This window comes from Pleurodeles waltl, chromosome 4_2, assembly GCF_031143425.1.
Source record: "Pleurodeles waltl isolate 20211129_DDA chromosome 4_2, aPleWal1.hap1.20221129, whole genome shotgun sequence".
Lineage (NCBI taxonomy): Eukaryota > Metazoa > Chordata > Amphibia > Caudata > Salamandridae > Pleurodeles > Pleurodeles waltl.
This window is the reverse complement of record NC_090443.1, coordinates 191143515-191158260: the sequence shown is the minus strand read 5'-3', so window position 1 is coordinate 191158260 and position 14746 is coordinate 191143515. Positions and strand designations below refer to the sequence as shown.

General features: G+C 44.2%; 1 protein-coding gene across 2 annotated transcripts in view; it reads right to left on the bottom strand.

Moving 5' to 3' along the window:
- The window catches only part of IMP3 (IMP U3 small nucleolar ribonucleoprotein 3), a 279600-nt gene that overhangs the window by 85676 nt on the left and 179178 nt on the right, over nucleotides 1-14746 (bottom strand). Inside the window, exon 7 of one of the 2 annotated variants that reach the window (XM_069231072.1) lies at nucleotides 13314-13447. The exons of the other annotated variant lie outside the window; for it this stretch is intronic. Coding sequence (XP_069087173.1) covers nucleotides 13334-13447 — 114 coding nt within the window. The 3' untranslated portion in view covers nucleotides 13314-13333. The remainder of the gene's footprint in view (nucleotides 1-13313; nucleotides 13448-14746) is intronic. 2 annotated transcript variants of the gene reach the window in all.

The window sequence follows — 14746 nt, the reverse complement described above, 5'->3', positions numbered from 1 at the left end:
CATAACGCATTGCCCTGAGACTGATCTTGTGGGCACCTGGATGCGAAGTTTCGTCATTTCGCATTTTCTTTTGTTGCAAATAGGTCTATTTGTGGTGTTCTACCAACTTTGGAAGTAAGTGTTTAGTATTTGGGGGTGAATCTCCCATTTGTGGATTTGTTGGTGACGCCCAAGAGAGATTGTCTGCTAACGGATTCTGAATCCCTGGAATAAACTGTGCTATTAGGCGAATGTGGTTGTGAATCGCCCAATGCCATATTTTCTGTGCCAGGAGATACAACTGTGTTGAGTGTGTTCCTCCCTGTTTGTTTAGGTAATACATCGTTGTCATGTTGTCTGTTTTGACAAGAATGTGTTTGTGGCTTATTATGGGTTGAAATGCCTTTAACGCTAGAAATACTGCCAATAGTTCTAAGTGATTTATGTGAAACTGTCTTTGCTGAGTGTCCCATTGTCCCTGGATGCTGTGTTGATTGAGGTGTGCTCCCCACCCTATCATGGAGGCATCTGTGGTTATTACGTATTGAGGCACTGGGTCTTGGAAAGGCTGCCCTTGGTTTAAATTTATATTGTTCCACCATTGAAGCGAGGTGTATGTTTGGCGGTCTATCAACACTAGATCTAGAAGTTGACCCTGTGCCTGTGACCGTTGTGATGCTAGGCACTGTTGTAAGGGCCGCATGTGCAACCTTGCGTTTGGGACAATGGCTATGCATGAGGACATCATGCCTAGAAATTTAATTACCATTTTGACTTGTATCTTTTGTGTTGGATACATGGCCTGTATTACATTGTGAAATGCCTGTACCCTTTGTGGACTTGGAGTGGCAATCCGTTTTGCTGTGTTGATTGTCGCCCCTAAGTATTGCTGTGTTTGACACGGCTGAAGGGGTGACTTTGTGTAGTTGATTGAGAAACCTAGTTAGTGGAGGGTTTTTATGACGTACTTTGTGTGTTGTGAACACCGTTCTAGCGTGTTGGTTTTGATTAACCAATCGTCTAGGTACGGGAACACATGTATTTGTTGCCTTCTGATATGTGCGGCCACTACTGCCAGGCATTTTGTAAAAACTCTTGGTGCAGTTGTTATTCCGAATGGCAACACCTTGAATTGGTAATGTACACCTGGAATACAAACCTTAAGTAGTTTCTGTGTGAAGGATGTATCGGTATATGGAAATATGCATCCTTTAGGTCTAGTGTTGTCATGTAGTCTTGTTGTTTGAGCAGTGGGATTACGTCCTGTAATGTCACCATGTGAAAGTGATCTGATTTGATGTAGGCATTTAATGTTCTGAGATCTAATATAGGTCTTAAAGTTTTGTCTTTTTTGGGTATGAGAAAGTACAGTAAGTAAACTCCTGTTCCTTTCTGTTGAATTGGTACCAATTCTATTGCTCCTTTTTGTAGCAACGCTTGGATCTCTAGTCTTAGAAGATCTATGTGTTGTTTTGACATATTGTGTGTTTTCGGTGGGACGTTTGGAGGGAATTTGAGAAATTCTATGCAATAACCATGCTGGATAATTGCCAGTACCCAAGTGTCTGTTGTGATTTCCTCCCAATGTTTGTAAAATTTGCTTAGTCTCCCCCCCCCACAGGTGTTATGTGTTGGGGATGTGTGACTTGGAAGTCACTGCTTGTTTTGAGGAGTTTTGGGGCTTTGGAACTTCCCTCTACTTTTTTGGAACTGTCCCCCTCTATATTGTCCCCGAAAACTTCCCCGCAGATATTGGCTCTGGTAAGTGGGCCTTGTTTGTGAGGTCGTGGGTTCTGTGCTTTGCCCTCGAAACCCCCCTCGAAACTGTGTTTTTCGAAATGTGCCTCTGCTCTGTGGGGAGTAGAGTGCGCCCATGGCTTTGGCTGTATCGGTGTCTTTCTTAAGTTTTTCGATAGCAGTGTCCACCTCCGGCCCAAACAACTGCTGGCCGTTAAATGGCATATTCAGCACAGCTTGTTGTATTTCCGGCTTGAATCCTGACGTACGCAACCATGCGTGTCTCCTTATGGTTACTGCAATATTTACTGTCCTAGCAGCTGTATCTGCTGCATCCATTGCTGACCGTATCTGATTATTTGAGATACTTTGTCCTTCCCTCCACCACTTGTTGTGCCCTTTTCTGGAACTCTTTGGGTAAGTGTTCTATGAAATGCTGCATTTTGTCACAATGAGCCATATCATATCTTGCCAGCAGTGCTTGTGAGTTGGCAATGCACCATTGGTTTGCTGCCTGTGCTGCAACCCTTTTCCCTGCAGCGTCGAATTTGCGACTCTCCTTGTCTGGAGGTGGTGCGTCTCCCGAGGTGTGAGTTCTCTCTTGCGAGCTGCCCCTACTACCAGAGAGTCTGGTGTTAATTGCTGCGTGTAAAACACAGGGTCTGTTGGCGGTGGCTTGTACTTTTTCTCCACCCTTGGAGTTATGGCCCTGCCCTTTACAGGATCCTTAAACACCTGTTTGGAGTGTTTTAGCATTCCAGGTAGCATAGGTAAGCTCTGGTATTGGCTATGAGTGGAGGATAGTGTATTAAACAAAAAGTCATCCTCAATCGGTTCTGCATGCAAGGTGACATTATGAAATGCTGCTGCTCTTGACACCACCTGCGTGTAGGCTGTACTGTCCTCTGGTGGCGACGGCCTCGCTGGGTAACAGTCTGGGCTGTTATCCGACACTGGCGGATCATAAAGATCCCATGCGTCGGGATCATCCCGACTCATTGCAGTAGGAGTTGGGGATTGCATCAGTGGTGGAGTGGCTACCGGTGATGTGTGCGTTGATGGTGGTGGAGATGGTGGCGGTGTTGCTTCTCTTGCCACCTTTGCCTGTGGCTGCTTGTCCTTTTCTTGGAAGGAAAGTCTTCTTTTCATCCTAATTGGGGGAAGAGTACTTATCTTCCCTGTGTCCTTTTGGATGTGGAGCCTTCTTTGAGTGTAGTCTGGCTCCATTGATTCTAGTTCTTGTCCGAACTTATGACCTTGCATTTGGGAGGACAGTCCCTGTTCCTCTGTGTAGGAACCTGATTTCGGTTCCGAGGCTGGATGTTTCGGAATGGAAACCTTTTCGGTAGCCTTTTTCGGCTCCGACAACACTTTCTTTATTTTCGGCGTCCCGGTCTCTCGGTGCCGACTCGTTTCGGTGCCGCACTTGCTCGGACCCGCTGTCTCGGGGTCGAGTTTGCTGTGTGCCTGTATCTCGACCAGAGTCTGATGACTTCGACACAAGCGTGCCCTTTTTCGGTGCCGATGATCGGTCACCTGTTTTTCGGGTTAAGCCATGGCCTGCTGGCAGTGGCGTCCCCTGGGCTTTTGTGGTCTTCTCGTGAGTTTTATGTTTCGACGTCTTACTCACGGTTTTAGGGGTTTCTTCGGGATCGAGCTCTTCCGAGTCAGACTCCTGGATGGAGAAGGTTTCTTCATCCTCCTCGAAGTGCCTTTGTCCTGTCGGTGCCATTTGCAGTCTTCTTGCTCTTCGGTCTCTTAATGTCTTCCTCGACCGAAACGCTCAACAGGCTTCACAAGTGTCTTCTCTGTGTTCCGGAGACAAACACAAGTTACAGACCAGGTGCTGATCTGTATAGGGATACTTGTTGTGGCATTTGGGGCAGAATCAGAATGGGGTCCGTTCCATCAGCCTTGAAGAGACACGTGGCTGGGCCGACCAGGCCGCGACAGGGGAATCGAAAAAACCCCGAAGAGCCACCGGAGCTCTTCAAAAGTCGGTGTCGATCTGTTGTAACTAACCAGATACCGAACGCAAACAATACCGTTGAATTTTCCGAGATTCTAACTATCTTTCCGAACCGAAACGCGGAGCGAAAAGGAACAAATCCGAACTAGATGGCGGAAAAAAACCAATCTAAGATGGAGTCGACGCCCATGCGCAATGGAGCCGAAAGGGGAGGAGTCCCTCGATCTCGTGACTCGAAAAGACTTCTTCGAAGAAAAACAACTTGTAACACTCCGAGCCCAACACTAGATGGCGGGATGTGCAAAGCATGTGTATCTGCAGCTACACATGCCATCGAACATGCTTGTATCTCACTTACTCTGCTAAGTGATGTGATAGAAAGTAGCCTTTCTAATAGCTAAGTTAAGTATTGCATTTCACAAGAGTGCATTTCACAAGAGTGCATGGGGCCAAATGGTGATCCCATGAGTCGTGTTAATACAATATTAAGGTTCCACGAAGGTACTGGTGGTGTTCTTGTGGGTATGATTCTTTTTAATCCCTCCATAAATGCTTTGATGACTGGGATTCTAAAAAGCGATGTTGAATGTGTAATCTGCAGATAGGCAGATATTGCTGTGAGATGTATTTTAATTGAAGAGAATGCTAGCTTAGACTTTTGTAAGTGTAATAAGTAGCTTACAATGTCCTTTGCGGAAGCATGTAGTGGTTGAATTTGATTATTGTGGCAGTAATAAACAAATCTTTTCCATTTGTTTGAGTAACAATGTCTTGTAGTAGGTTTTCTAGCTTGTTTAATGACCTCCATACATTCTTGTGTAAGGTCTAAGTGTCCAAATTCTAAGACTTCAGGAGCCAGATTGCTAGATTGAGTGATGCTGGATTCGGGTGTCTGATCTGTTGTTTGTATTGAGTTAACAGATCTGGCCTGTTTGGTAATTTGATGTGAGGTACTACAGATAGGTCCAGCAGTGTTGTGTACCACGGTTGGCAAGCCCAGGTTGGTGCTATGAGAATTAGTTTGAGTCTGTTTTGACTTTGTTTACCAGATAAGGAATGCGTGGGAGAGGGGGAAAAGCGTATGCAAATATCCCTGACCAACTCATCCATAACGCATTGCCCTGAGACTGATCCTGTGGGTACCTGGATGCGAAGTTTTGGCATTTTGCGTTTTCTTTTGTTGCAAATAGGTCTATTTGTGGTGTTCCCCATCTTTGGAAGTAAGTGTTTAGTATTTGGGGTTGAATCTCCCATTCGTGGATCTGTTGGTGATCCCGAGAGAGATTGTCTGCTAACTGGTTCTGAATTCCTGGAATGAACTGCGCTATTAGGCGAATGTGGTTGTGAATTGCCCAATGCCATATTTTCTGTGCTAGGAGACACAACTGTGTTGAGTGTGTTCCTCCCTGTTTGTTCAGATAGTACATCGTTGCCTTGTCTGTTTTGACAAGAATGTGTTTGTGGGTTATTATGGGTTGAAATGCCTTTAATGCTAGAAATACTGCAAGTAGTTCTAAGTGATTTATGTGAAACTGACTGCTGAGTGTCCCATTGTCCTTGGATGCTGTGTTGGTTGAGGTGTGCTCCCCACCCTATCATGGAGGCATCCATTGTTATTATGTACTGAGGCACTGGGTCTTGAAAAGGCCGCCCTTTGTTTAAATTTATAGTGTTCCACCATTGAAGCGAGGTGTATGTTTGGCGGTCTATCAACACTAGATCTTGAAGTTGACCCTGTGCCTGTGACCATTGTGATGCTAAGCACTGTTGTAATGGCCGCAGGTGCAATCTTGCATTTGGGACAATGGCTATGCATGAGAACATCATGCCTAGTAGTTTCATTACCATCTTGACTTGTATCTTTTGTTTTGGGTGCATGGCCTGTATTGCATTGTGAAATGCCTGTACCCTTTGTGGGCTTGGAGTGGCAATCCGTTTTGTTGTGTTGACTGTCGCTCCTAGGTATTGTTGTATTTGACACGGCTGAAGGTGTGACTTGTAGTTGAGTGAGAAACCTAGCTTGTGAAGGGTTTCTATGACATACTTTGTGTCGTGAACACCATGCCTGCGTGTTGGTTTTGATTAACCAATCGTCTAGGTACGGGAACACATGTATTTGCTGTCTTCTGATATGAGCAGCCACTACTGCCAGGCATTTTGTAAAAACTCTTGGCGCAGTTATCCAGAATGGCAACACTTTGAATTGGTAATGTACCCCTTGGAATACAAACCTTAAGTATTTTCGGTGTGAAGGATGTATCGGTATATGGAAGTATGCATCCTTTAGGTCTAGTGTTGTCATGTAGTCTTGTTGTTTGAGCAATGGCATTACGTCCTGCAGTGTCACCATGTGAAAGTGATCTGATTTGATGTAGGTATTTAATGTTCTGAGATCTAATATAGGTCTTAGAGTTTTGTCTTTTTTGGGTATGAGAAAGTACAGTGAGTAAACTCCTTTTCCTCTCTGATGTATTGGTACCAACTCTATTGCCTCTTTTTGCAACAACGCTTGGACCTCCAGTTGTAGAAGATCCATGTGTTTTGACATTTTGTGTGTTTTTGGTGGAACATTTGGAGGGAATTCTAGAAATTCTATGCAATAACCATGCTGGATAATGGCTAGGACCCACGTGCCTGTTATTTCCTCCCAGTTTTTGTAGAACTTGGTTAGTCTCCCCCCCACTGGTGTTATGTGTTGGGGATTTGTGACGCCAAAGTCAGTTTATTTTGTGGAGTTTTGGGACTTTGGAACTTCCCTCTACTCTTTGGGAACTGTCCCCCTCTATATTGTCCCCGAAAACTTCCCCGCTGGTATTGGCTCTGATAAGTGGGCCTTGTTTGTGAGGTTGTGGGTTCTGTGCTTTGTCCCCGAAATCCCCCTCGAAACTGTGATTTGCGAAATGGGCCTCTGCTCTGTGGGGAGTAGAGTGCGCCCATGGCTTTGGCCGTATCCGTGTCCACCTCCGGCCCAAACAACTGCTGTCCATTAAATGGCATATTCAGCACGGCTTGTTGTATTTCCGGCTTGAATCCTGATGTACGCAGCCATGCATGTCTCCGTATTGTCACTGCTGTATTTACAGTCCTAGCAGCTGTGTCTGCTGCGTCCATTGCTGACCGTATCTGATTGTTCGAGATACTCTGTCCTTCCTCCACCACTTGCTGTGCTCTCTTTTGGAACTCCTTGGGCAAATGTTCTATAAAATGTTGCATTTCGTCCCAATGAGCCCTATCATATCTCGCCAACAAGGCCTGTGAGTTGGCAATGCGCCACTGGTTGGCTGCTTGTGCCGCCACTCTTTTCCCCGCCGAACTTACGACTCTCTTTGTCTGGAGGCGGTGCATCTCCTGAGGTGTGTGAGTTTGCCCTCTTGCGAGCTGCCCCTACTACCACTGAGTCTGGTGTTAACTGTTGTGTGTTGTACACAGGGTCTGTTGGTGGCGGTTTATATTTTTTCTCCACCCTTGGAGTAATGGCCCTTCCTTTCACATGCTCCTCAAACACTTGTTTGGAGTATTTTAGCATTCCAGGTAGCATGTGGAGGCTCTGGTACTGGCTATGTGTGGACGACAGTGTGTTAAATACGAAGTCGTCTTCAATTGGTTCTGCATGCAGGGTGACATTATGAAACGTTGCTGCTCTTGACACCACCTGTGTGTAGGCAGTACTGTCCTCAGGTGGTGATGGTCTAGCTGGATAACAGTCGGGACTGTTATCTGATACTGGCGCATCATAAAGATCCCACGCGTCTGGATCATCCGGACTCATCCCTGTATGAGTTGGGGACTGCATCATTGATGGAGTGGCTACCGGTGATGGTGGCGGGGTTACTTGTCTTGCCACCTTTGCCTGTGGCTGCTTGTCTTTCTCTTGGAAGGCAAGTTTCAGTTTCATTCGTATCGGAGGGAGAGTACTGATCTTCCCGGTCTCTTTTTGAATGTGGAGTCTTCTTTGGGTGTAATCTGGCTCCATTGTCTCTAGCTCCTGTCCAAATCTATGCATTTGTGAGGACAGGCCTTGTTCCTCTGTGTAGGAACTTGTTTTCGGTTCCGAGGCCGGATGTTTCGGTACTGAAACCTTTTCGGCTGCTTTTTTCAGTTCAGACAACACTTTTTTTGCCCTTCGGCGTACTGATCTCTCGGTGCCGCCTTCTCGGTGCCGAGATTGCTCTGACCTGGTGTCTCGGGGTCGAGTGTGCTCTGTGCCGGTATCTCGACCGGAGTCTGATGACTTCGACACATGCATGCCCTTTTTCGGTGTCGATGCTCGGTCACCTATTTTTCGGGTTAAGCCATGGCCTGCCGGCAGTGGCGTCCCCTGGGCTTTAGTGGTCTTTGCGTTAGTTTTGTGTATCAATGTCTTACTCACGGTTTTCGCCGTCTGTTCAGGATCGACCTCTTCCGAGTCCGAATCCTCGATGGAGAAGGTTTCTTCTTCTTCCTCCATGTGTTTTTGTCCTGTCGGCACCAACGCCATCAATAGTCTTCTTGCTCTTCGGTCCCTTAAGGTCTTCCTGGACCGAAACGCTCGACAGGCCTCACAGGTTTCCTCCTTGTGTTCCGGAGACAAACACAAATTACAGACCAGATGTTGATCTGTATAAGGATACTTGTTGTGACATTCGGGGCAGAAGCGGAATGGGGTCCGTTCCATTAGCCTTGAAGACGCACGTGGTCGGGCCGACCAGGCCCCACCGGGGAATCGAAAACCCCGAAGGGCCGCCGGAGCTCTTCAAAATTCGGTGTCGATCTGTTGTAACTAACCCGATACCAAACGCAAACAATACCGTCAAATTTTCCCAGTTTTTCACTAACTTTCCGAACCGAAACGCGGAGCGAAGAGGAACGTGTCCGAACCCGATGGCGGAAAGAAAACAATCTAAGATGGAGTCGACGCCCATGCGCAATGGAGCCGAAATGGGAGGAGCCCCTCGATCTCGTGACTCGAAAAGACTTCTTCGAAGAAAAACAACTTGTAACACTCCGAGCCCAACACTAGATGGCGGGATGTGCAAAGCAGGTGTATCTGCAGCTACACATGCCATCGAACACACATATACATATATATATATATATATATATATATATATATATAATATCACTTACCCAGTGTACATCTGTTCGTGGCATTAGTTGCTGCAGATTCACATGCTGTGCACATCCCGCTATCTGGTGTTGGGCTCGGAGTGTTACAAGTTGTTTTTCTTCGAAGAAGTCTTTTCGAGTCACGAGATCGAGGGACTCCTCCCATTTCGGCTCCATTGCGCATGGGCGTCGACTCCATCTTAGATTGTTTTCCCCGCAGAGGGTGAGGTAGGAGTTGTGTATGCTAGTAATAGTGCCCATGCAATGGAGTGAATACGTATGTACATAATGTAGTTTAAAGTAATATATTTACAAATTTACAAATGTTCAAGATCAACTTCTAAACGGCTACCAGCTCCCGGGGAGGCGGGTGGGCGCATGTGAATCTGCAGCAACTAATGCCACGAACAGATGTACACTGGGTAAGTGACATTTTCTGTTCGATGGCATGTGTAGCTGCAGATACACATGCTGTGCATAGACTAGTAAGCAGTTATCTCCCCAAAAGCGGTGGTTCAGCCTGTAGGAGTTGAAGTTGTTTGAAACAATGTTCATAGTACTGCTTGACCTACTGTGGCTTGTTGTGCCGTTAACACATCTACACAGTAGTGTTTGATAAATGTAGGAGGCGTAGACCATGTAGCTGCCTTACATATTTCGGTCATTGGAATATTTCCTAGAAAGGCCATTGTAGTACCTTTGTTTCTAGCTGAGTGTGCCTTTGGTGTAATAGGCAGTTCTCTTTTTGCTTTAACATAACAGGTTTGAATGCACTTAACTATCCATCTAGCAATGCCTTGTTTATAAATTGGATTTCCTGTATGAGGTTTTTGGAAAGCAATAAATAATTGTTTTGTTTTTCGAATTAGTTTTGTTCTGTCAATGTAGTACATTAACGCTCTTTTGATGTCTATTGTATGTAGTGCTCTTTCAGCTACAGAATCTGGCTGTGGGAAGAACACTGGTAATTCTACTGTTTGATTCAAGTGGAACGGTGATATGACTTTTGGTAAAAATTTAGGATTTGTCCGTAGAACTACTTTATGCTTGTGTATTTGAATAAATGGTTCTTGTATGGTAAATGCTTGAATCTCACTTACTCTTCTTAGAGATGTGATGGCAATTAAAAATGCAACTTTCCATGTTAAGTATTGCATTTCACAAGATTGCATGGGCTCAAAAGGTGGACCCATGAGTCGTGTTAAGACAATGTTGAGGTTCCATGAAGGAACTGGTGGTGTTCTTGGTGGTATAATTCTTTTTAGGCCTTCCATAAACGCTTTTATGACTGGTATCCTAAATAGTGAAGTTGAGTGTGTAATTTGCAGGTAAGCTGAAATTGCGGTAAGATGCATCTTAATGGAAGAAAAAGCTAGCTTTGACTTTTGCAAATGTAAGTATCTTACGATGTCTTTGGCAGATGCGTGTAAGGGTTGAATTTGATTATTATGGCAGTAATAAACAAATCTTTTCCACTTATTTGCATAGCAATGTCTAGTGGTAGGTTTCCTAGCTTGTTTTATGACCTCCATACATTCCTGTGTAAGGTCTAAGTGTCCGAACTCTAGGACTTCAGGAGCCATATTGCTAGATTCAGCGATGCTGGATTTGCGTGTCTGATCTGTTGTTTGTGTTGCGTTAACAGATATGGTCTGTTTGGTAGTTTGACATGAGGCACTGCTGAGAGGTCTAGTAGTGTTGTGTACCAAGGTTGTCTTGCCCATGTTGGCGCTATTAGTAGGAGTCTGAGTTTGTTTTGACTCAACTTGTTTACCAGATATGGAAGGAGTGGGAGAGGGGGAAAGCGTAAGCAAATAACCCTGACCAACTCATCCATAACGCATTGCCCCGAGACTGATCTTGTGGGTACCTGGATGCGAAGTTTCGGCATTTTGCGTTTTCTTTTGTTGCAAATAGATCTATTTGTGGTGTTCCCCAACTTTGGAAGTAAGTGTTCAGTATTTGGGGGTGAATCTCCCATTCGTGGATCTGTTGGTTATCTCGAGAGAGATTGTCTGCTAACTGATTCTGAATTCCTGGAATAAATTGTGCTATTAGGCGAATGTGGTTGTGAATCGCCCAATGCCATATTCTCTGTGCCAGGAGACACAACTGTGTTGAGTGTGTCCCTCCCTGTTTGTTTAGGTAATACATCGTTGTCATGCTGTCCGTTTTGACAAGAATGTGTTTGTGGCTTATTATGGGTTGAAATGCTTTCAGCGCTAGAAATACTGCCAATAGTTCTAAGTGATTTATGTGAAACTGTTTTGCTGAGTGTCCCATTGTCCTTGGATGCTGTGTTGATTGAGGTGTGCTCTCCGCCCTATCATGGAGGCATCTGTCGTTATTACATATTGTGGCACTGGGTCTTGGAAAGGCTGCCCTTGGTTTAAATTTATACTGTTCCACCATTGAAGCGAGGTGTATGTTTGGCGGTCTACCAACACCAGATCTAGAAGTTGACCCTGTGCCTGTGACCATTGTGATGCTAGGCACTGTTGTAAGGGCTGCATGTGCAACCTTGCGTTTGGGACAATGGCTATGCATGAGGACATCATGCCTAGGAGTTTCATCACCATTTTGACTTGTATTTTTTGTTTTGGATACATGGCCTGTATTACATTGTGAAATGCCTGAACCCTTTGTGTGCTTGGAGTGGCAATCCCTTTTGCTGTGTTGATTGTCGCCCCTAAGTATTGCTGTGTTTGACACGGCAGAAGGTGTGACTGTGTAGTTGATTGAGAAACCTAGTTTGTGGAGGGTTTCTATGACATACTTTGTGTGTTGTGAACACCGTTCTAGCGTGTTGGTTTTGATTAACCAATCGTCTAGGTACGGGAACACATGTATTTGCTGCCTTCTGATATGTGCAGCTACGACTGCCAGGCATTTTGTAAAAACTCTTGGCGCAGTTGTTATTCCGAATGGCAACACCTTGAATTGGTAATGTACCCCTTGGAATACAAACCTTAAGTACTTTCTGTGTGAAGGATGTATCGGTATATGGAAATATGCATCCTTTATGTCTAGTGTTGTCATGTAGTCTTGTTGTTTGAGCAGTGGGATTACGTCCTGTAATGTCACCATGTGAAAGTGATCTGATTTGATGTAGGTATTTAATGTTCTGAGATCTAATATAGGTCTCAGACTCTTGTCTTTTTTGGGTATGACAAAGTACAGAGAGTAAACTCCTGTTCCTTTCTGTTGGTTTGGTAATAATTCTATTGCTTCTTTCTGTAGCAATGCCTGAACTTCTAGTCCTAGAAGATCTATATGTTGTTTTGACATATTGTGTGTTTTCGGTGGGACATTTGGAGGGAATTTGAGAAATTCTATGCAATGCGAGTTTGCTGTGTGCCTGTATCTCGAACAGAGTCGGATGACTTCGACACAAGCGTGCCCTTTTTCGGTGTTGATGATCGGTCACCTATTTTTCGGGTTAAGCCATGGCCTGTTGACGGTGGCGTCCCCTGGGCTTTTGTGGTCTTCTCGTGAGTTTTATGTTTCGACGTCTTACTCACAGTTTTCGGCGTTTCTTCGGGATCGATCTCATCAGAGTCCGATTCCCGGATGGAGAAGGTTTCTTCTTCCTCCTCGAAACACCCTTGTCCTGTCGGCGCCGACGCCATTTGCAGTCTTCTTGCTCTTCGGTCTCTTAGTGTCTTCCTGGACCAAAACGCTCGACAGGCTTCACAAGTATCTTCCTTGTGTTCTGGCGACAAACACAAGTTACAGACCAGATGCTGATCTGTATATGGATACTTGTTATGGCATTTTAGGCAGAAGCGGAATGGGGTCCGTTCCATCAGCCTTGAAGAGACACGTGGCCGGGCCGACCAGGCCCCGACGGGGATCGAAAAAAACCCAAAGGGCCACCGGAGCTCTTCAAAAGTCGGTGTCGACCTGCTATAACTAACCCGATACCGAACGCAAACAATACCGACAATTTTTCCGAGATTCTAACTAACTTTCCGAACCGAAACCCGGAGCGAAAAGGAACACGTCCGAACCCGATGGCGGAAAAAAAAACAATCTAAGATGGAGTCGATGCCCATGCGCAATGGAGCCGAAATGGGAGGAGCCCCTCGATCTCGTGACTCGAAAAGACTTCTTCAAAGAAAAACATCTTGTAACACTCTGAAGCCCAACACCAGATGGCGGGATGTGCACAGCATGTGTATCTGCAGCTACACATGCCATCGAACACATATATATATATATATATATATATATATACATACACACACACACACACACACACACACCAAAACAAAAGTTACAGGGGCATTATAGTTAGGTTCTGAACAATAACTCACACCTTAAGGTAACTAACTCGCGTCCTCCCCATGCACAGTTGTCTCATCAATAAGTTTATTGCAAAAACATGTGGCATGGAGTGAAGAGAACGAGGAATTTGCAAAAAAAGCCATTTTGTGGCTGAGATATATAGACGACATTCATCATTTGGAATGGAACAGAGAAGGAATTCGTACAGTATCTTGAACTTTTGAATAAGAATGAAGTTGGCTTACAATTTACTTACAATATTAGCCCTCAATCCGTTCAGTTCTTGGACGTTCGAGTATACATAGAAAACAACAAGATTGAAACCACCGAACATCGAAAAGCCACTTCAACAAATAGTATACTACATGGCGATAGCTTCCACCCGACATCCTTGAGGAAAAGCATACCATATGGAGAATTTATTAGGATGAAGCGCAACTCTTCCACAGAACATGAAATGGAACTAAAATTTAGAGAAACTCGGCAAAGATTTACCCAGAGAAAATATAAATTAAAAGATATAAATCTGGGAGAACGAAAAGCAAGGTCTAGAACGAGAGAAGAAATATTGAACAAACCCAAACGATACAAGGACAACAAAAGCTCTATCATAAGGATGGTCATGACATTTAGTAAGGAGATTCATCTGATTTTGAACATACTTAACAAATATTGGGATATTATAAAAAAAGATCCAGATATAGGAAAACTTGTTGGGGATAGACCCATGATGACACATAAGAAAGTATCATCATTACAAGATCGCTTGATGAACAGTAACTTTCAACTGACGACTCCGAATTGGCTACAACCCCAGACAATGTTTTTTCATGTTGTGGAAAATGTAAGGCATGTCAGATAGGAGTAAATAAAAGAGTATTTAGATTCTAAAGACAATCCAATAAGAATCACGAAGAGAATTACATGTAATACTACCCACGTAGTATATATTATTGAGTGTGACTGTGGGTTACGCTACGTGAGAAGTACAATATGTCCTTTAAAAAAAAACAGATATTAGAACACATTAGAGCAGTGCAGAACAAAGATGTAAACTATGCTATGGCAAAACATCAATGTACGCATAAAGATAAAAATTGGACAAACATGAAATTCTTCGGTATTGCGACTGTTGAGAACAATGATAGAGGAGGGAACCGAGAGCTCAGGCTGAGACGCTTAGAATCAAGATTAGTTATACAGCTTAAAACAAAGGCCCCAAGAGGCCTCAATGGTGACAAAGGACTTCATTATCATTTATGAGTAAAAGTCATCAGATTGACTGATGCTGCGATATGAACTCTGACTGCAAACTGGAGAAGTGTGCAAAGGGCATAGACAGAGTGTGTTAACATTATGAGAAATAGGTTGCAATTGGCTTTAAGCACGTCAATGGAGAATAGAATGTATAATAATGTCAAAAGTACAGAGATGGAGGATACAAGTATAAGGCACTGAAAGTATCATATTTACATGTGCCTTTACGCATATATAGGTAGAAAGGTATATGTGTTAGAATCTGGATTGTATCTGGGGACTATACTGAGTATATGCACTAGATATATAAAACATCAGGAAAATAAGCTCCATTCCACCATAATAACAATTTCTTCACATGGACTGTAGTATATATAAGCATGACACAATACCCCTTATACTTATGAGGTATTGCCACCGAGACTTTAGTTA